The sequence below is a fragment of the Oncorhynchus gorbuscha genome, linkage group LG20 (assembly GCF_021184085.1).
Source record: "Oncorhynchus gorbuscha isolate QuinsamMale2020 ecotype Even-year linkage group LG20, OgorEven_v1.0, whole genome shotgun sequence".
Classification (NCBI taxonomy): Eukaryota; Metazoa; Chordata; class Actinopteri; order Salmoniformes; family Salmonidae; genus Oncorhynchus; species Oncorhynchus gorbuscha.
Window position 1 is genome coordinate 17258597 of NC_060192.1, and position 23925 is coordinate 17282521.

Here is a 23925-nt window from a genome sequence, read left to right on the forward strand (position 1 = left end):
CATGACTCTGTCAGAGGGGAAGGGGAGGAGGGGAGGGGAGATAGATACACTACATGACTCTGTCAGAGGGGAAGGGGAGGAGGAGGGGGGAGAGAGATACACTACATGACTTTGTCAGATGGGAAGGGGAGGGGAGGGGAGAGATGCACTACATGACTCTGTCAGAGGGGAAGGGGAGGAGGGGAGGTGAGAGAGATACACTACATGACTCTGTCAGAGGGGAAGGGGAGGAGGGGAGGGGAGAGAGATGCACTACATGACTCTGTCAGAGGGGAAGGGGAGGGGAGGAGGGGGAGAGATACACTACATGACTCTGTCAGAGGGGAAGGGGAGGAGGGGAGGGGAGATAGATACACTACATGACTCTGTCAGAGGGGAAGGGGAGGAGGGGAGGGGAGATAGATACACTACATGACTCTGTCAGAGGGGAAGGGGAGGAGGGGAGGGGAGATAGATGCACTACATGACTCTGTCAGAGGGGAAGGGGAGGAGGGGAGGGGAGATAGATACACTACATGACTCTGTCAGAGGGAAATGGGAGTAGGGGAGGGGAGAGAGATACACTATATGACTCTGTCAGAGGGGAATGGGAGGAGGGGAGGGGAGATAGATACACTACATGACTCTGTCAGAGGGAAATGGGAGGAGGGGAGGGAGATAGATACACTACATGACTCTGTCAGAGGGGAATGGGAGGAGGGGAGGGGAGATATATACACTACATGACTCTGTCAGAGGGGAATGGGAGGAGGGGAGGGGAGAGAGATACACTACATGACTCTGTCAGAGGGGAGGAGGGGAGGGAGATACACTACATGACTCTGTCAGAGGGGAAGGGGAGGAGGAGGGGAGAGAGATACACTACATGACTTTGTCAGAGGGGAAGGGGAGGGGAGGGGAGAGAGATGCACTACATGACTCTGTCAGAGGGGAAGGGGAGGAGGGGAGGTGAGAGAGATACACTACATGACTCTGTCAGAGGGGAAGGGGAGGAGGGGAGGGGAGAGAGATGCACTACCTGACTCTGTCAGAGGGGATGGGGAGGGGAGGAGGGGAGAGAGATACACTACATGACTCTGTCAGAGGGGAAGGGGAGGAGGAGGGGAGATAGATACACTACATGACTCTGTCAGAGGGGAAGGGGAGGAGGGAGGGGAGATAGATACACTACATGACTCTGTCAGAGGGGAAGGGGAGGAGGGGAGGGAGAGAGATACACTACATGACTTTCTCTGTCAGAGGGGAAGGGGAGGAGGGGAGGGGAGAGAGATACACTACATGACTCTGTCAGAGGGGAAGGGGAGGAGGGGAGGGGAGATAGATACACTACATGACTCTGTCAGAGGGGAAGGGGAGGGGAGGAGGGGAGAGATACACTACATGACTCTGTCAGAGGGGAAGGGGAGGGGAGGGGAGAGAGATGCACTACATGACTCTGTCAGAGGGGAAGGGGAGGAGGGGAGGGGAGAGATGCACTACATGACTCTGTCAGAGGGGAAGGGGAGGGGAGGAGGGAGAGAGAGATACACTACATGACTCTGTCAGAGGGGAAGGGGAGGAGGGAGGGGAGATAGATACACTACATGACTCTGTCAGAGGGGAAGGGGATGAGGGAGGGGAGGGGAGAGATACACTACATGACTCTGTCAGAGGAAGGGGAGTAGGGGAGGGAGAGATACACTACATGACTCTGTCAGAGGGGAAGGGGAGGAGGGGAGGGGAGAGAGATACACAACATGACTCTGTCAGAGGGGAAGGGGAGGAGGGGAGGGAGAGAGATACACTACATGACTCTCTCTGTCAGAGGGGAAGGGGAGGAGGGGAGGGGAGAGAGATACACTACATGACTCTGTCAGAGGGAAATGGGAGGAGGGGAGGGGAGATAGATACACTACATGACTCTGTCAGAGGGGAATGGGAGGAGGGGAGGGGAGATAGATACACTACATGACTCTGTCAGAGGGGAGGAGGGGAGGGAGATACACTACATGACTCTGTCAGAGGGGAAGGGGAGGAGGGGAGGGGAGATAGATACACTACATGACTCTGTCAGAGGGGAAGGGGAGGAGGGGAGGGGAGAGAGATACACTACATGACTCTGTCAGAGGGGAAGGGGAGGAGGGGAGGAGAGAGATACACTACATGACTCTGTCAGAGGGGAAGGGGAGGAGGGGAGGGGAGAGAGATACACTACATGACTCTGTCAGAGGGGAAGGGGAGGAGGGGAGGGGAGATAGATACACTACATGACTCTGTCAGAGGGGAAGGGGAGGGGAGGAGGGGAGAGAGATACACTACATGACTTTGTCAGATGGGAAGGGGAGGGGAGAGAGATGCACTACATGACTCTGTCAGAGGGGAAGGGGAGGAGGGGAGGTGAGAGAGATACACTACATGACTCTGTCAGAGGGGAAGGGAGGAGGGAGGGGAGAGAGATGCACTACATGACTCTGTCAGAGGGGAAGGGGAGGGGAGGAGGGGAGAGAGATACACTACATGACTCTGTCAGAGGGGAAGGGGAGGAGGGGGGGAGATAGATGCACTACATGACTCTGTCAGAGGGGAAGGGGAGGAGGGGAGGGGAGATAGATACACTACATGACTCTGTCAGAGGGAAATGGGAGTAGGGGAGGGGAGAGAGATACACTATATGACTCTGTCAGAGGGGAATGGGAGGAGGGGAGGGGAGATAGATACACTACATGACTCTGTCAGAGGGAAATGGGAGGAGGGGAGGGGAGATAGATACACTACATGACTCTGTCAGAGGGGAATGGGAGGAGGGGAGGGGAGATATATACACTACATGACTCTGTCAGAGGGGAATGGGAGGAGGGGAGGGGAGAGAGATACACTACATGACTCTGTCAGAGGGGAGGAGGGGAGGGAGATACACTACATGACTCTGTCAGAGGGGAAGGGGAGGGGAGGAGGGGAGAGAGATACACTACATGACTTTGTCAGAGGGGAAGGGGAGGGGAGGGGAGAGAGATGCACTACATGACTCTGTCAGAGGGGAAGGGGAGGAGGGGAGGTGAGAGAGATACACTACATGACTCTGTCAGAGGGGAAGGGGAGGAGGGGAGGGAGAGAGATGCACTACCTGACTCTGTCAGAGGGGATGGGGAGGGGAGGAGGGAGAGAGATACACTACATGACTCTGTCAGAGGGGAAGGGGAGGAGGGGAGGGGAGATAGATACACTACATGACTCTGTCAGAGGGGAAGGGGAGGAGGGAGGGGAGATAGATACACTACATGACTCTGTCAGAGGGGAAGGGGAGGAGGGGAGGGAGAGAGATACACTACATGACTTTCTCTGTCAGAGGGGAAGGGGAGGAGGGGAGGGAGAGAGATACACTACATGACTCTGTCAGAGGGGAAGGGGAGGAGGGGAGGGGAGATAGATACACTACATGACTCTGTCAGAGGGGAAGGGGAGGGGAGGAGGGGAGAGAGATACACTACATGACTCTGTCAGAGGGGAAGGGGAGGGGAGGGGAGAGAGATGCACTACATGACTCTGTCAGAGGGGAAGGGGAGGAGGGGAGGGGAGAGAGATGCACTACATGACTCTGTCAGAGGGGAAGGGGAGGGGAGGAGGGGAGAGAGATACACTACATGACTCTGTCAGAGGGGAAGGGGAGGAGGGGAGGGGAGATAGATACACTACATGACTCTGTCAGAGGGGAAGGGGATGAGGGGAGGGGAGGGGAGAGAGATACACTACATGACTCTGTCAGAGGGGAAGGGGAGTAGGGGAGGGAGAGAGATACACTACATGACTCTGTCAGAGGGGAAGGGGAGGAGGGGAGGGGAGAGAGATACACAACATGACTCTGTCAGAGGGGAAGGGGAGGAGGGGAGGGGAGAGAGATACACTACATGACTCTGTCAGAGGGGAAGGGGAGGAGGGGAGAGAGATACACTACATGACTCTGTCAGAGGGAAGGGGAGGAGGGAGGGGAGAGAGATACACTACATGACTCTGTCAGAGGGGAAGGGGAGGAGGGGAGGGGAGAGAGATACACTACATGACTCTGTCAGAGGGGAAGGGGAGGAGGGGAGGGGAGAGAGATACACTACATGACTCTGTCAAAGGGGAAGGGGAGGAGGGGAGAGAGATACTCTACATGACTCTGTCAGAGGGGAGGGGAGGAGGGGAGGAGAGAGAGATACACTACATTACTCTGTCAGAGGGGAAGGGGAGGAGGGGAGAGAGATGCACTACATGACTCTGTCAGTGGGGAAGGGGAGGAGGGGAGAGAGATGCACTACATAACTCTGTCAGATCGGAAGGGGAGGAGGGGAGAGAGATACATTACATTACCAAAAGTATGTGGACACCTGCTCCTCGAACATCTCATTCCAAAATCATGGCCATTAATACGGAGTTGGTCCCCCTTTGCTGCAAGAGCCTCTACTCTTCTGGGAGGCTTTCCACTAGATGTTGGAACATTGCTGCTGGGACTTGCTTCCATTCAGCCACAAGAGCATTAGTGAGGTCGAGCACTGATGTTGGGCGATTGGGCATGGCTCGCAGTCGGTATTCCAATTCTTCCCAAAGGTGTTCGATGGGATTGAGGTCAGGGCTTTGTGCACAGGGGCATTGTCATGCTGAAACAAGTAGGGCCATCCCCAAACTGTCACCACAAGGTTGGAAGCACAGAAATGTCTAGAATGTCATTGTATGCTGTAGCGTTAAGATTTCCCTTCACTGGGACTAAGGGGCCTAGTCCGAACCATCAAAAACAGCCCCAGATCATTATTTCTCATCCACCAAACTTTACAGTTGGCACTATACATTCGAGCAGGTAGCGTTCTCCTGGCATCCTCCAAACCCAGATTCGTCCGTCTGACTGCCAGATGGTGAAGCGTGCTTCATCACTCCAGAGAACACGTTTCCACTGCTCTGGTCCTGTGGCAGTGAGCTTTATACCACTCCAGCCGACACTTGGCGTTGCACATGGTGATCTTAGGCTTGTGTGTGGCTGCTCGGCCACGGAAACCCATTTCATGAAACTCCGGACAAACAGTTCTTGTGTTGACGTTGCTTCCAGATGATCTTTACGCACTTCAGTACTTGTGAGTTTGTGTGGCCTACCACTTCACGGCTGAGCTGTTGTTGCTCCTAGACGTTTCCACCTCTCAGTAACGGCACTTAGAGTTGACCAGTGCACACAAATTCATCATGCGAAGCAGCCACAACTGTCAGCAAGAGTGTCCATAATTGAGTCTTTGAATCATGGACACTTACTGATTGTTGTGGCTGGTGTGCGTGATGTATTGATGTCTCTACCGTCTTGCCCTCTGTGCCCAATAATGTTTGTTCCATGTTTTGTGCTGCCATCATGTTGTGCTGCTGCCATGTTGTGTTGCTGCCATGTTGTGTTGCTGCCATGTTGTGCTGCTGCCATGTTGTGTTGCTACCATGTTGTTTTAAGGTTGTGCTGCTACCATGCTGTGTTGTCACGTGTTGACAACACAGCATGGTAGCAACACAGCATGTTAGCGACACAGCATTGTAGCAACATAGTGTACTCATCCTGTTGATACATTATACTGCTATAGAGAGTTATATTTATTGTTATTTTTTTTATTGAACCTTTATTTAACTCGGCAAATATGTTAAGGTGTGGAGTCGTGGAGTTGTATCTTGTGGGCAGTGTCTACCACTCACTGTTGGTCATGTATCTGAGAGATCTGTCTCTGTCTTACCCAAGATGCTTTGTGTGCTTGAGGTAAAATACCTCTTCGATAATGGACTCCACCACTTACCAGTCCTTAAAGCACATTCTCTAACACACACGGTCAGCCAATGAAAGTGTGATACATGTATGTATACTTTATTTCAATCTTGTAAAGTGTGGCTCTTCAGCTGCTACCCCAGCTGCTCTCTCCTCCCTCTCTCCCCCTCCCTACTTTCATATCATTTCCACCTACTGCTCTATAGAGCCCCACAGTGGAGGTGTCATAATACCCATAAAACCTAGCGGTCAAACAGGGAAATGGTTCCACCATTCATTTGTCCCGTGTAGGCTTATTCTGGCTTGACATTTTAATAACCATGTACAGTTGAATTTAAGTTTACATACACCTTTATCCAAATATATTTGAACTCAGATTTTTCACAATTCCTGACATTTAATCCTTATAAAAATGCCTTTCTTAGGTCAGTTAAGATCAGCACTTTATTGTAAGAATGTGAAATGTCAGAATAATAGTAGAGATAATTATTTATTTCAGCTTTTATTTCTTTCATCACATTCCCAGTGGCTCAGAAGTTTACATACACTCATTTAGTATTTTGTAGTATTGCCTTTCAATTGTTTAACTTGGGTCAAATGTTTCGGGTAGCCTTCCATAAGCTTCCCACAATAAGTTCCCACAATAAGTTTTGGACCATTCTTCCTGACAGAGCTGGTGGAACTGAGCCAGGTTTGTAGGCCTCCTTGCTCAGACACACTTTTTCAGTTCTGCCCTCAAATGTTCTATAGGATTGAGGTCAGGGCTTTGTGATGGCCACTCCAATACCTTGACTTTGTTGTCCTTAAGCCATTTTGCCACAACTTTGGAAGTGTACTTTGGGTCATTGTCCATTTGGAAGACCCATTTGCGACCAAGCTTTAATTTCCTGACGGATGTCTTGAGATGTTGCTTCAATATATCCACCTAATTTTCCGTCCTCATGACGCCATCTATTTCATGAAGTGCACCAGTCCCTCCTGCAGAAAAGCACCCTCACAACATGATGCTACCACCCTGTGCTTCACGGTAGGGATGGTGTTCTTCGGTTTGCAAGCCTCCCCCTTTTCATCCAAACATAGTGATGGTCATTATATGGCCGAACAGTTCTATTTTCGTTTCCTCAGACCAGAGGACATTTCCCAAAAAAGTATGATCTTTGTCCCCCATGTGCAGTTGCAAACCTTAGTCTGGCTTTTTTATGGTGGTTTTGGAGCAGTGGCTTCTTCCTTGCTGAGCTGCCTTTCAGGTTATGTCGATATAGGACTTGTTTTATTGTGGATATAGTTACTTTTGTGCCTGTTTCCTCCAGCATCTTCACAAGGTCCTTTGCTGTTGTTCTGGGATTGATTTGCAGTTTTCGAAACCAAAGTTCGTTCATCTCTAGGAGACAGAATGCGTCTCCTTCCTGAGCGGTATGGTGGCTGCGTGGTCCCATGGTTTTTATACTTGCGTACTATTGTTTTTACAGATGAACATGGTACCTTCAGGCGTTTGGAAATTACTCCCAAGGATGAACCAGACTTGTGGATGTCTACAATTTTTTTCTGAGGTCTTGGCTGATTTCTTTTGATTTTCCCAAGATGTCAAGCAAATGGGCACTGAGTTTGAAGGTAGGTATTGAATGGTGGAAAAATGATTGGAGCCATTTGCCTGTTTGGCCGCTAGGTTTTATGGGTATTATGACTCATACTGTGGTACTCTATATCTCCTCTCCTTATGTCCTCAACCCTCTCTCCTCTCTCTCCTCTCTCTCACCTATTCCTCACTCAACTCTCTTCCCCCTCTCCTTCCTTGTGAAACAGCTTGCATATCCTTGCACAACAGAGGTTAAAAACCACAAAGTAGACGGACTGTTCTGTATATATTTATTTGAAAAGAAATGGGATTAAAAGAGTATAAAATACAAACATCTCTAAAAGGTCCATTTAAACTAATCAAATATATTTTCTCCTAAACAGATAGCATGCCTAGCTTCCTCTAAACACATATTGAGTGTTCTGTACCAAACTGTTTACTGACTCCATTAAAAGTAGCAATAACCATTAACATCAGGTGTGGGACATTAGTGGGTGTGGCCTAAACATCCAAAACAAGACAAGACAAGACAAGACAATGAACCAAGGCATAATAAACCATTGCAAATGCAGTTGATAACTAAAAGGCAATGGATAAACTACAGTACGATAGATATATTGCGTAATCTGGGCCCAGTCTAACAAATGAATTCACATCAACACAAACCGTTTTCAAACCGTTTTCAAGTTCATTCACATAAACACAAGTTCATTTTCCTCAAGCACAATCCAAACAGTTTAAGAGTCACATGTTAAGCGTGAATCTCTTCACACTTCTCTCTTCTCCCCCTCCAGAGGAGCCCAGTATGTGTTACTTCTACGACGGTGACGGAGTGTGTGAGGACTTTGAGCGGGAGACCAGCGTGAGGGACTGTGGCCTGTACACCCCCAGTGGGTTCCTGGACCAATGGGCCACAACCGTACTGGTGTCCCACCAGGAGAGTCTCTACTGCCCAGCCGAGGTGGCCGCCGGCTACCCTGCCGTCACTAAAGTACATCCCTAATCTACCTCCCTAATCTACACTACACAACTCAACACGATAGATTGCGTTCATCAGGGAACACATCGGTTCTTTTTTTAAAACACTTTATTAATGCAACGGAAAAGTAAAATGAGTGTTTCTCATTGGAAATATGAGTGTATCTTATTGTTTCACTCTGTTTTTTTCCCCCTCATTTTGCTGCCTAATGAACGGGACTAATAGTGTTCCTGCTGTTTTAACACGGACATGGTGTTCAATAAGTGGTTAAGAGAGATGATAATAGTCCATTGAAAGTGTACGCCACCTCACATGACCTTGTTGAATCTTTTTGGTACAATTCTTTACCTACTTATACATGTCTATCTCTTACTGTGAGCTGAGCCTGTGTTCAGGGGCTTGTAAGGTCACAAAGGCAATGGATGTTTACACTGCACCTTGAAAGGCAACCATGATGTCATAATTTCGTTCGGGACGTTTATTGCACTTTCTAATCTCCAGCGTTTCTCTTTTTTTTGTGTTGGAAACTGAGCTCAAAATGCTCTTGAAAAGGTTATCTGATTCCTTTTTGGTTTGGGGTATTGTGAAGAGCGTTGTCTAAGGCAAAGTGTATATCTTTCATTATTGTAATGTTTAGAGAGGACAGGGGAATATGTCATTGATTCCAATCAGAGAACAATTTATTGGACAGAGACTGTCATTTAGCCTACAAAGTGTTCTAAATTGATCTCCCTTTGGGATGTACATTTTCACACTATCTTGACGAGTTCACAGCTCGATGCGTGTTATAGACGTGACCAAGTGTGTTGCCACCAATGTAGTTGCATCAAGTATTTTCCCAGATGAGCCACCGAGCAGCACACATGTGATCCACACATACATTATTTCTACTGTGAAGAAGACACAGTGCCCTGGGTCAGCTTGAGAGATGTCATCACTGCCAAACTGCAAGGCTGCCTACTGTATAGGCTACACCTGTACACACACACACACACACACACACACACACACACACACACACACACACACACACACACACACACACACACACACACACACACACACACACACACACACACACACACACACACACACACACACACACACACACACACACACACACACACACGCATGGACATGCACACACACAAGCACACGTACACACACACACACACACGTACACACACACAGGCTAATGTGCTTTATACACGCACACACACACACACACACACACACACACACACACACACACACACACACACACACACACACACACACACACACACACACACACACACACACACACACACACACACACACACACACACACACACACACACACACACTGGAAAGCTCTTGAAAAGGTTACATGATACATTTTTGGCCCCGGGCTGTTGTGAAGAGAATGCTCTCTGTTGTCTACGGCGAAGTTTATAGCTTACATTAATGTAATGCTTACGGAGGACAGAGGGAAGATGTCATTGCGTCCACTCAGAGACTCTGGGACAATTGATCTGTTGCTGTCGCGGGACACAGGGAATCACTGAGTGCCAAAAACACACGGCACAGAGAACAACTGCATCAGGTTCTTCCCTACTCAACCTTTCTCTGTTCTTCAGGGCATTACCACAGCGTTATTTTATTGAATGATTAGTATACTGTTATTTGATTGGAGGAAGGGATTATCAACGTGTCATTTGTTTGGACGCAGGGAGTATTAATGTGTTATATGGTTGGACATCATACAGGACATATGGGGCTGATATGTTCCTGACGTTTTGTATTATTAGTATTAGGGAAAGGGAAAAGGGGGTATCTAGTCAGTTGTGTCATCTGCATTTAACCCAACCCCTCTGAGTGAGAGGTGAGGGGGGCTGCCTTTAATAGACATCCACGTCTTTGGCGCCCGGGGAACAGTTATATCATAAGTATGTACAGTGCATTCGGAAAGTATTCAGACAGCTTGACCTTTTCCAAATTTTGTTACGCTACAGCCTTGTACTAAAATTGATTAAATTCATTGTTTTCCTTATCAATCGACATAAAATACCCCCATAATGACAAAGCAACCCTTTGCTCAGTACTTTGTTGAAGAACCCACGGCAGCGATTACAGCCTTGAATCTTATTGCGTATGATGCTACAAGCTTGGCACACCTGTATTTGGGGAGTGTCTCCCATTTTTCTCTGTAGATCCTCTCAAGCTCTGTCAGGTTGGATGGCGAGTGTCACTGCACAGCTATTTTCAGGTCTCTCCAGAGATGTTTGATCAGGTTTACAGTGAGAACAAGTACTTGATACACTGTCGATTTTGCAGGTTTTCCTACTTACAAAGCATGTAGAGGTCTGTAATTCTTACTTAACCTTCGCCCCAGTTTGAGGTCCTGTGCGCTTTGGAGCAGGTTTTCATCAAAGATCTCTCTGTACTTTGCTCCATTCATCTTTCCCTCGATTCTGACTAGTCTCCCAGTCCCTGCCGCTGAAAAACGTCATGATGCTGCCACCACCATGCTTCACCGTAGGGACGGTGCCAGGTTTCCACCAGACGTGGCGCTTAGCATCCAGAAGAACTCTAGAGCTCTGTCAGTCTGACCATCGGGTTCTTGGTCACCTCCCATTTTTTGGTACCCTTCCCCAGTTCATCCTGAGTTAAGGACCTTGTGCCTGCGGTTTCAGTGTTTCAAAACCCTCGGATGAAAAATGCTGGGTTCAGCTCATGCCTTTACTATTGATTTGAACAGTAATGCCTACTTTTCAGCACAGGCCTCTCCAACCTGTCCGACTTCCCTGAAACTTCTCAGACTTGGCACGCACACATTCTCTTTGATCCCGGCCTGTGCTCTCAGAGATAATATCTCCCACAGTCAAGATGACAATAAAGCCGTCTCCCAAAATTACAGTACCCAGCTTCCTCTTTGTATGGAACACACGCCCCACACACAATATCCCCCTGCCTTCTCCTCTTCCCCCCCCCCCCCCCAAACAAGGGCAAAGGAGATTAATTCCTGTCTACCGTAACCAGAGCAGCTAAGGTTTATTGGTACCAGAAGCAACTTCCACCGAATCGAGTTTGCTCGTTAACATTTCCCTCCACTTCAAGTCTGATTGGGCGTATTGTGTAGTTCTGCTCCCTGCAGTGGGTTGCTACTGTACTATAGCAATGTTGTTTGCCCTTAACTATACCGTTACACATATAGGTAGGAAAGGTTAGGTGCAACACAGGTGTAACACAGGTGTAACAGCTTCTATTACAGCTTCTATTGCTGCCTTGCTTATACATAGATTTGATTGTTTTCTTTCATTACATTCATTTTTACTACAACGTGTAGACATAACAGGTTCAGCAGAAATCTACAATGGTAGAGTATATGTACGGTCTACTCTGTGAGGCTGAACTTGACATGTCACGGCATGGAGCTGTGTGGTCATGGGAACAAGTTTGGAGAAGAGTGCATGGAACCACGGAGCCTTCTGATCTGGGTCATCAGTGGTAAACAAGGTAAAGGGCCGCTCACATGCTGGCAGGCCAAGTGCATCATGGGCAACGATACTGTAGTTACTATCTAACTCCAGTTCTATGAGTGAAGCAGTTTACCATGCTGCTTAAGCAGCCAATAGCCGGATAAAAAAATCTTCACGAGCTCCAGCCAATGGGAGCACTGTTGTCCCTATATATTGGAGCACATCCCCTTACTCAGCCTCTTGAGAAGTCTTTAAGCGAGACCCTGGGAGCCGGGAAGGGACTGAAGCCCTATAGGGCCCCACGTCCCTCATAGAACTGGAGTACATACCCAGTAACTATTGTTCTATATCGTGAACCATGGCGCTATTGTTCTATATCATCGACCACGGCACTGCCGCACAAATATCCTCAACCCCATAGGCTACACACAAAGCCAGTGAAAAACAACTGCTGCTTGGAAAGTGTCTGACCAGGCGCAGCAGCGCCATAGCACACAAATAGCATAGCACACAAACAGCATTCCACTAACCGCACCAAAGCTCAGAAAGGGTACAGGTGATTGAGCCACACCTCTCATTCCCCAGCATATGCAGGAGTGGAGAATCCCACAGCTCAAATATCTGCCATCTATAGGAGCTGAAAGTCTTAGGTGTGAACACTGGAGTAGGACTCAACACCACCCTGTTCAGATCGCCATTCATGGCAAGGCAGTCGGTTCGTGTCGACAGAGCTCAGAAATCACTGACACGCTTGGCAGCTCTCAGCAACAATGGTGTCTTCAAGGACAGGATCTTCAAAAGGATCTGGGCAAATGGCTCGAAAGGCAGCCCACAGTGCCTTAAGCACCAAAGCCAAATCCCACTACAGAGCCGCCACACCTCCAGCAGAAAACAATTCACGAGTGGGTGGCTAAAAACAGGCACACCACCAAAGCCTTCATGATAGGCAGAAATTGCTGAGGCCTACACCTTAATGATGGACCACGAACGTTGCTTGTCAAAGAGAAATTGCAGGAAAGAGAGAACACTCTCCACAGAGCAACGCAAAGGGTAGACGGTCTTGGACAGTCCCAATGACCCTGTATCATGCTGATAACAGTAGACGATAAATCACAGAGAGGGGGTAGACAACAGAAAGAGGCTGAACGACAGAACAACTGGTCATCAAATCCTTGTTATGCTCCATCCGCATCCAGTTAGATGCAGAGTCACATCTAGAAACCTCAGGGCTCGTTCTCGGCTGCCGGGCAGACGGGGCAGCCACTGGCCTTGGTGTAGACATGGAGGCTGTCACAGATGCACCGGGGGACGCCGTTTGATGGCTCGACGATATGCCACAGATCCAGGCCGGGCGTTCATTGAGATAGAAGCAGAGAGAGCCGACTGTTGGTGGGGCACCGACACATTGGCCAGAGGCAGGTGTCTGGACAGCTGCTACTTCTCCTCCTTCAAATAACCAAAATGGTTAGTAGCTTGGGGGCTTTGAGCAGGTTTTGTCAGCCTCGTTAATGGCTGTTATGGCACAGCATGTGCACCGAGCGTGTAACTCAGGGGTAGTCAACCTTGGCTGAAAGACCTGGGTTGCCTACCCCTGGTGTAGCTCGTCTCTGCCATCTGCACCGTGAAACGATTCTTCAGCATGGGCAGAGAGGGCTTCATGATGTTCCAATAACTTGTACTCAGAATGAGGTAAGTGGCCATGGCTGAGGGATGCTGTGGGCGATAGCCCCCTGCCATCCTTCCACCGTAGTGACTGTCGCGTAAGACTTCGAGAGCGCTTTTGCCATCAACGGCGAGCCCCAGGAGCCCTCCACATAACTGTTGAGCGAGAGTTGTGGCGGAAGCCAAGCGGTCTGTTTCCATGGCTGGTGAGGCAGATGGAGGGGGGTTCCCAAGTCGCTTGGTGGTCCCATTAATGAGCCACAACATTTTGAGGCGCAGAGAGGCCGAGAGAGTGGACGATTGGGCTGCTGAAATGTCAGAGCCAGCGTCATCCACATCCTTAAACAGTGCAGTTCCACTGCTATGCCTCCCATCCCCCAATCCCTGGGTCAATGTTGGCAACTGCTCCATAGAAGTCACCGGTATCCCCATCGACTGTCATTATAATCAATATTGATGATAATGAGAAGCTCTCAGAGAAGCCCACAGAATCTTAGACCACCGAGAGTACATCCTTGAGAGGGGGGGGGGGGGTCCTGACCGCCACTCTGGGTTGCCAAAAAAGTGTGAGGCAGCTACACAGAGCTCTTAAAATTGTTTTTTTTGTTGTAGTTTGCTCAAGGTCTAGGGACTTGAATGTCTTGAATCTTCTTCAGTTTCGCAAGTGCATCATTTCTTTTCAGGCTATTGGCTGGCAGTGGGCTAAACCAATAGGAGTGCATTCCCCCTATGAGGTGGAGCTTCACGATATAGAAATATGTTTGGGTGTCAGTTAGCGTGGGTAACTGTGGAAGGCTCCTGGCTCTAAACACTCTTGTTGTTGTTTTCTTCCACACTTGTTGTATCCTCCACCATGTCCGGGTGGTGTCGGGCCACGTAACATTCTGCATGTCTGCACCTGAACAGATACAGTGGAATAGATTAACTTCATAGAGGAAGTTAAGGGCAAACTTTGCCAAGCAAGTCAACGGTGGATCCTTCTCATCCACACATCTGCCACATTGAGATAAACTCTGTCAGCTTCCTCCCTCCCTTTGGGTGAGCAACACCCTCCCAGCACCAGGGCCATACAGTACAGTACATGAGGAACAGAAATCATTCCCCCTGTAGATGCATACACTGTCTATCAGTCTGGCCGTCGGGCCCAAACGGGCAGAGAAATGATATAACGCAGCATGGAAAGCCTTGTACTTAGGAACAAAAATATACACCGCCACTGTGCGTAACAGCTGAGAGCTGAGTAGCCTGCATTCTTTCTCCCCACGGAAAGAAATCAGCCATTCCCTTGCCAAGAGTGACACGCATCTATCAGAGGGCCACTGAGCATGGCTACCGGGTCCGCTTGTTGACTTTTATAGCTCCCGCAGGCTGTTGGAGGGCAGGGCCCACGTTCTGTTTGATTTTCTTTCCTAGTTTTTTTCTTCTCTCCATCAGTTTTATCATGTCGGTTGCACAGTGTGCCGATTGTGCAGGAGGGGAACTTACTGCATCCAGAATGAATGTGAAAGTGACACTCCACTGAGATGTCTTGCACCCTGAGAATGTGCAAAGGGCACACGAGATGGAGGGACAGAGAGAGAGAGAGAGAGAGAGAGAGAGAGAGGGCGAGAGCGAGTGTGTGAGAATGAAAGATGAAGGAATAACAAAGAGAACGAGGTACAGAAAAAGAATGCGAGACAAAGACAGACAGTGAGAAAGAGAGGGAGAGAAAGAGAAACAGACAGACAGAGAGGAGAGGAAGAAGGCAGACAGTGTTTCTTTGTACTGTGTGCTGTGCTTTCGTCACTTAGCCCGGTTCCCTTCCCTAAAGACCTCAGACAGTTTGTTAATGGATTATGTCTGCTATCAATTTGATCCTAGCGAATAATGTCTAAACCCAGTAACACTGGGAAGTGTAGCACTTTAGACGCGCACATACACTACATGGCCAAAGTATGTGTACACCCCTTCAAATAAGTGGATTCGGCTATTCCAGCCACACCAATTGCAGAGCACACAGCCACACAAGCTCACAGAACAGGACCGCAGAGTGCTGAAGTGCATAACGCATAAAAATTGTCTCTCCTCGGTTGCAACACTCACTACCGAGTTCCAAACTGCCTCTGCAACGTCAGCACAACTGTTTGTTGGGAGCTTCATGAAATGGGTTTCCGTGGCTGAGCAGCTGCACACAAGCCTAAGATCACCATGAATCAATGCCAGGTGTTGGCTAAAGTGGTGTAAAGCTCACCACCATTGGACTCTGGAGCTGTGGAAATGCTTTTTCTGGAGTGATGAATCACACTTCACCATCTGGCCAGGAGAACGCTACCTGCTCCAAGGCATAGTTCAAACTGTAAATTTTGGTGGAGGAGGAATAATGGTCTGGGGCTGTTTTCCATTTTTTGCGCTAGACCCTTTAGTTCCAATGAAGGGAAATCTTAACGCTACAGCATACAATGACATTTTATACCAGGTATTACTAAACAGGAATGCCGTCGAGGGTACGATAAAATACAAATGTGATTCAGATGTTGTTATTTTTTTCACATTTTCAAACAGTCCATTTTTATTTTCCAAAGGGGCTATACATTTGGGTGAGTTTTTTCTCTCGCGTGAGTAGCCTCATTTCACTGCCAAAAATGTCAATTAAACCATCTAGTGTTCAGCAAAATAACAAAACAATGTCAAATACAGGTAGCCTAGTCAAATAAATAACATCCAATAACATTAACCGTTACTCTCTCGCGGGAATTCCAGTAACGCGCTAGTAGTATGTAGCCAAATGTAGCTGCTGCTCATTCAGTTTGCACGAAAATGGATAAATGGTTAAAAAAAGTACGGCTCGCGTCCATAGAGACACGTAGCAGCTCTACTGCTATTACTGCTACTACCATCAGTACTACACCTGCACCTGTCGACGACACAAGTTGCTCTGCTTCCACGAGCACATCCAACGCTAGCATCAACAATCCTACATTTGTTGTTAGCCCACCTAGCATGGACACTGACAGTTGTGAATCTGATGCAGATGAAGAGCTACTGCACCCTTACCCGGGAAAGCACCGAACAACAGACAGGGACGTTGGACAATCGAAGAGGCGCAAATATGACGAGAACGACATTGATTTGGGCTTCACTTATATTGGGAGTAGTGCCTTTCCTCGGCCACAGTGTGTTATATGTGCAAAAGTACTATCTCACAACTCAATGAAACATTCACTGTTGCGGTCTTAATTCTTCCTGCTGAAGCGGATATGGCTGGGACAATGGTTGGGGAAAAGGCCCAAAAAACTATACAGGCACTGTCTTCATCAAACAACACTGTTTCATGACGCATCAGTGACATGGCAGGAGATTAAAACAATTACTGCTTTGCATAGAAGCCAGTGAACTATGTGTTACGGCTGGATGAGTCAACAGACGTGGCGGGCCTGACACAGCTCCTGGTTTGTGTCCGTTACATTTATGGGGGGGGGGGGGGGGGGAATTAAGGAAGACATCCTCTTCTGCAAACCACTGGGAACCAGGACATCAGGAGAGGATATTTTTAAAGTACTGGGCAACTTTGTGACATCAAATGGACTTTGTTGGTCAAGATGTGTTGGTATCTGTACTGATGGCGCAAAAGTCATGACAGGGAGACATAGTGGAGTGGTAACACGCTTGAGAGCAGTTGCTCCCGACGCCACTTGGGTACACTGCAGCATCCACCGAGAGACCCTTGCTGCCAAGGGAATGTCTGACAGCTTGAAAGACGTTTTGCACACTACAGTGAAAATGGTTAACTTTGTTAAAGCAAGGCCCCTGAACTCTTGTGTATTTTCTGCACTATGCAATGATATGGGCAGCGGCCATGTAACGCTTTTACAACATACAGAAGTGCGCTGGTTATCACAGGGGCAAAGTATTGACACATTTTTTAAAATTGAGAGACGAGCTTAAAGTTTTCTTTACTGACCATAATGTTCACTTGTCTGACCGCGTGCATGATGACGAGTTTCTCACACGACTGGCCTATCTGGGTGATGTTTTTTTCTCGCCTGAATCATCTGAAGCTAGGATTACAGGGACTCTCCGCAACTATATTCAATGTGCGGAACAAAATTGAGACTATGATTAAGAAGTTGGAGCTCTTCTCTGTCTGCAGTAACAAGTACAACACACAAGTATTTCCATTATTGTATGATTTTTTTGTGTGCAAATGAACTCAAGCTTACGGACAATGTCAAATGTGATATAGCAAAGCACCTGGGTGTGTTTGGTGCGCAATTACGCAGGTGCTTTCCTGAAACGGATGACACAAACAACTGGATTCGTTATCCCTTTCATATTTAATCAGAAGCCACTGCCAGATATCTGGATTGGTCTGCACTCAAGAGTATCCTGCCTTGGCAAATCGCGCTGTTAAGACACTGATGCCCTTTGCAACCACGTACCTATGTGAGAGTGGATTCTTGGCCCTCACTAGCATGAAAATTAAATACAGGCACAGACCATGTGTGGAAAATGATTTAAGACTGAGACTCAGATGGAAACCATGTGTTTGATGTAATTTGATACCATTCCACTCATTCCACTCCAGCCATTACCACAAGCCCATCCTCCCCAATTAAGGTGCCACCAACCTCCTGTGACCCACATCTGCATCCTTGAACTTTTTAAATGTCTTTCTTGGCCAATTCATCTCTACTGCAAGCTTCATCTTTTGTTGTACAATGTTTATGTCATAACTCGATGCATATACAAGACCAGTGTTGAGGGGCTGCTTTTGCAGGCTCCTTAACGTATATGTCCTTGCTTTCCCATGGACCACACACATCTATGTACACACACACACACACACACACACACACACACACACACACACACACACACACACACACACACACACACACACACACACACACACACACACACACACACACACACACACACACACACACACACACACACACACACACACACACACACACAAACACACACTGCCCACACAGTTAGTCCGTCCAGCAGCAGCAGCTACAGGATTATAGTGGTGGTCCCCGAGGATTTCATGTACCACTGCTGACTTTGTGCAGAGGAACATAATGTTCACACACAGTAACACCATGGGATAATTATTTTAGCTGGGTTAAATCTGGGGGGGGGGGTAATTTCATTGGGGAATTTGGATCAGAGCTAGCAACCAGCAGCGCATATTACAGTAAACCATTTAATGTTGAGCCAGGTGATTTCTCAGGGGATGGATGCTGCCCAGCAATCTCTGACGCAACCCCCGGTCCAGAGCCCTAGAGAACCCCAGTCTTTCAATAATGGATCCCAGGCAGACTACAGGATAACTTTAGGAGCAGTTCCGATGACGCCACAAATAATCACCTGGATAGGACGCTGTAACCCAGGCATTTAACACATCACACAAATATATGTGCACTGGCATGGAGTTATGGAAGCTTCCGTCTCGCAGGAATCTAAGACAGCGCAGCCCTTCAGGTAACTCACCATAACTAGAAGAGCAGGAGAGAAGAACATGAGAGAAGAGGAGGAGTAGAAAAGAGTGTAAAAACCAGGAAACGATCACCGGAGTAGTTTTGTTTCCGAGTCCCAGAAGTGCAGCGTGTGCAGGCAGCTACACACACCAGCGGTAGCTGACAGCTCCGTGCCGTTCTCTCACTGAGGAGCTACAAGGAAGACCGTGTTTCCCTCGCGCTATAAACTCATTCCAAACCACACTCCTCACCAGGCTCGCAGACAGTGACATAAGCATGTGGTAACATAAAATAAAAACGAATGACGTTCCAGCATTCTCCCATTTCAATTATCATTAAGGGGACCATCTGGTAAACCCATCAGGTCGGGTTCTGGAGGTATCAGCAGCCCCCATTTACATTTTGAGCTGTTAACACGTAGTGTTGGACCCGTCGAGTGAAGGACATTGATGTGAGGGTGGAATTTTGACAGAAAAAGCCAGGCCCGAGGAATCCCTTGCCATCTGAATCAATCTGCGATCGGCTGGTTGGCCTGCCACTGGTGCACCCACCAACCCTGCTCCTGTGGTCTCAGCACCAGCCACTGCTTAGGTCTGAGATGAGGGGAGTAGGTGGACCACACTATTGCTTTGCCCTCAGCTTACTCGCTGAGCATGTGGAGGCTGGAGCGACGCCGTTATTAGCTCAGTGGCCAATGGGACTGTGCGCATGGCTGTAAGGGTGGGGCCGTGGAGCCATTTCTCCTCTTCGACAGGACATTACCTCACACGTCAGGCACTCACCAGCATCCAGTAAACGATGGTGTTTTGAACCTCGCACAGGACTCGACCCGCAAAATGTCTCACAGATGCTCACTTCTTCCTGCCCGATGGAGCTCTAATTTATGCTAGTTTTCACAAAACAAAGCGGGGAATGAAGAAAGAAGAAAAGGAAAAAGAAGCCAAGCAGCTGTTTACTGAATGTGTTTCGATTGAATAAATAAACACATTTGGGAGCCGTGGCCAAATAAGAAACATCCGCTCCCCAAACGTGCTGTAATGTGTGTTGAATCCAGTGTACATGAGGGAGGGGCAGACGGGCAGAGAGGAAACCAGGGGTAGTCAGCTAGGGCGCCGTGTTCCAAAGCTTCACTTTTCATGACCAATCCTGAGAGGCCAAATGGGGTCACCCCTCGCCCTGAATAGGCCTTTCATGAGCTGCGTTTACAATACACAGGGAGCAGAATGTGGACTGTTCTGTTGAGAAGCAACATCAATGTTTTGGGCTTGTTGAGATGCCATTTATACATATCAATGTTAAAGATTTACAGGTATGGGCTATTTTCAACTGATGAACTGAAGCAGACATGTGTAGTCCGAGAGATGCTGCAGGTACTCTCCTCTGCAGGATGGTTAGAGAGAAAGAGGAAGTGTGACATCACTCTGCAGCAAGAGTGGGCTGCTCTTGGGTGGCTGAGGTTACTGTTGGGTTTGGGGTTAGGCTGGGGTCTCTCCGTCTCTCTGTTCCAGCTAGCCTGACTGTGTGTTTATAGCTATAAACCTGAGATTGGGGTTGGTAGGATATGGTTGGGGCCCTGTCTCTTCCATCTTGACTGTGTGTTTCGGTCTAAGGCTGAGGTTGGTTGTTATGGTTGGGACCTCTCTCTACTCCCGGATGTGTGCGTCTGGTGTAAAGGTGAGGTTGGTGCTATGGTTGGTGCCTGCCTGTACTCCCAGCTTGGCTGTGGCTAATGCTCTCTCCTGCTCTCTCTCAATCCAATTCAATTCAATTCAAGGGGCTTTATTGGCATGGGAAACATGTGTTAACATTGCCAAAGCAAGTGAAGTAGATAATATACAAAAGTGAAATAAACAAAAAAAATGAACAGTAAAAATTACATATACAGACGTTTCAAAACTATAAAGACATTACAAATGTCATATATATATATATATATATATCCAGTGTTGTAACAATGTACAAATGGTTAAAGTACACAAGGGAAAATAAATAAGCATAAATAGGGGTTGTATTTACAATGGTGTTTGTTCTTCAATGGTTGCCCTTTTCTTGTGGCAATAGGTAACAAATCTTACTGCTGTGATGGCACACTGTGGAATTCCACCCAGTAGATACTGTATGGGAGTTTATCCAAATTTGATTTGTTTTCAAATTCTTTGAGGATCTGTGTAATCTCAGGGAAATATGTCTCTCTAATATGGTCATACATTGGGCAGGAGGTTAGGAAGTGCAGCTCAGTTTCCACCTCATTTCGCGGGCAGTGAGCACATAGCCTGTCTTCTCTTGAGAGCCATGTCTGTCTACGACGGCCTTTCTCAATAGCAAGGCTATGCTCACTAAGTCTGTACATAGTCAAAGCTTTCTCTCTCTCTCTCTCTCTCTCTCTCTCTCTCTCTCTCTCTCTCTCTCTCTCTCTCTCTCTCTCTCTCTCTCTCTCTCTCTCTCTCTCTCTCTCTCTCTCTCTCCTCCCTCCCTCCCCCTCCCTCCCTCCCTCCCTCCCTCCTCTCTGCCTCTCTCTCTCTCTCTCTCTCTCTCTCTCTCTCTCTCTCTCTCTCTCTCTCTCTCTCTCTCTCTCTCTCTCTCTGCCCCATCTCTCTCTCTCTCTCTCTCCCCTGCTCTCTCTCCTGCCCCATCTCTCTCTCTCTCCTGCTCTCCCTCCCTCCCTCCCTCCCTCCCTCCCTCCCTCCCTCCCTCCCTCCCTCCCTCCCTCCCTCCCTCTCTACAACCCTGAATTATTGCCCTGGCTGCAAGTGCCTTCAAATGGAGCTCTCGTGTGGTGGTTAGGGCAGCCAACCTGCATCCTTGGGATCTCTCTCTCTCTCTCGCTCTCTCACACACACAATGAGATTGCTCTGCTTGCTGCCTGACTCCCATCGTCTCTCCTTTCCTCCTTTTATCTTAAGTGGTGATTTACAAACAACAGCATGTGTCTGCAGACCGGGGGCTGGCTGTTGTCTGCCATGTCACCTCTCGTAAGCAGACAGCTGGTCTGAATTAAGGACCGGTGGAGGGTTAGAGGGGGGGAAACACAACAGCGCAGAGCTTAGAGCACCTTCCTCAATGCTGCTGCTGTGTTGTTCAGGGAACCGTAGGCTTTAGGTTATTTGCTTGTAATTAACTTCCAAACACCCAGTTTGAGCTGCGCAGAGACTGAAGGGACACAGGAGGTGAAGAGGGGTGGAGTGGAGGGGACAAGAAGGGGGAGCAGTGTTTGAGGATGAGAAACGGGTGCCGTCTGTCCCTCCCTCCCTCTGTTTACACATATAGCAAGCCCCCCTTGAGACGTGTCAGTAAAAGCGGTCTGTGATCACATGGCCTTGCCTTTACGCTGATACAATGGTGACGAAACTGCAGAAGGTTGTAATCACCAAGGCAATGTTATTCTCATCTTTTATAAAGCTGTAAATGCTTCATTCTAACTTTCGGTCTCTCTTTCTCTGTCTCTCTTTCTCTCTCCCTCTCTCTTGCAACTCGGAGACCTAAAATAGTCTTTTGTCAACAACTCGTGCCGTAATGTTGTCGCTGTAGTCAAGCAATTTAGTCGATCGGCGCGGGCAGAGGACTTTTTACTGCCATTAACGAAAGGAGCGCAAACAAAAGGGCTCTAGGTTTCGACTCCAGAGTTGTTCTTCCTTTTATTGTCCGCCATTTGTTTTATTGGTGTATTTTTCCCTGTGTGCTGCTGATGTTAGAGGCCTTGCTTGGCTGCTCTCCTGTGGTTTACTCCATGATGCAAGGACCCTGCTATGTGGTCCTCTGTGTGCTTCACGCTTTAGACTCCCACACACACACACACACACACACACACACACACACACACACACACACACACACACACACACACACACACACACACACACACACATTTCGTCGCCCTCCTACACACACACACACACACACACACACACACACACACACACACACACACACACACACACACACACACACACACACACACACACACACACACACACACATTTCACACGCACCTCACACACACACACACACACACACACACACCACACACACACACACACACACACACACACACACACACACACACACACACACACACACACACATTTCACACACACACACACACACACACACACACACACACACACACACACACACACACACACACACACACACACACACACACACACACACACACACACACACACACACACACACACACACACACACACACACACACACACACATTTCGTCGCCCTCCTACACACACATACGCACGCAAGCACAAGCGCACCCACACACCTCCTACCTAAAGGGTTAGTCCTTGGTTGAGGTTGCGGGCTATACTTACAACCTAATGACCAAATCAAATGAATGACAAATCTTATTTGGACTAGTTTGACAGGACATTGGAGGTTTGGCATGTGATTACACTGTGCTGGCTCTGTCTGTTGAAAACGGTGGGGTGTTATAAAAACACCCGGTGGTGGGGGGCAGGGGGGGGACTCAGTGCCACCTGTGTTTACATAAATAAGTCATTGGTTTGGCCCGTGTTGGCTGTCACCTGTGCAATATTCACTCTGGTTGGTCAGCAGCAGGAAGAGGAGCCCTAGCAACTCTCAATACAAGACACTGGCAGACCCCAGTGCATTTAAGGGAGAAGCACCATGAAGAATATCACCAAAAAACAACAGAAACACACGGGTGGCTGGGAACCTTTGTGAGCAGGCCATCTGGTCTTTACCACCTCAGCTCCCTCCTCTGCCCAGCCATAACTGTCACATCGGCAGATCCAGGGGACAGATAGATTGCCTGAAGGGCTTCTGGGTAGTTTTCATCACCGCAGCTGGGTTGTCTAGCTCTGGGTGGACGTCTCTGGTTACAGGTGTCAGATTTCACTGGCATCCTTGCGAAACTGTCCTTGTGCCTGTGTCTGTACTCTTTCGGCCCATCGCCAGCTCCAACGTGGTTCACCAGCTTCTACTGGTCTCAGATGACCCCTCTGCACTGTGAAGAGAGACAACAAACAACACAAACAGCCTCACCTCTGTGCCCTTCCT

The 23925-nt window shown here is 48.3% G+C and overlaps 1 protein-coding gene across 1 annotated transcript in view; it reads left to right on the forward strand.

Moving 5' to 3' along the window:
• Window positions 1–23925, forward strand: part of LOC124006638 (pappalysin-1-like) — a 136539-nt gene that overhangs the window by 65455 nt on the left and 47159 nt on the right. Inside the window, 1 exon segment of the mRNA XM_046316684.1 lies at window positions 8117–8313. Within this exon segment, the coding sequence (XP_046172640.1) occupies window positions 8117–8313 (197 nt within the window).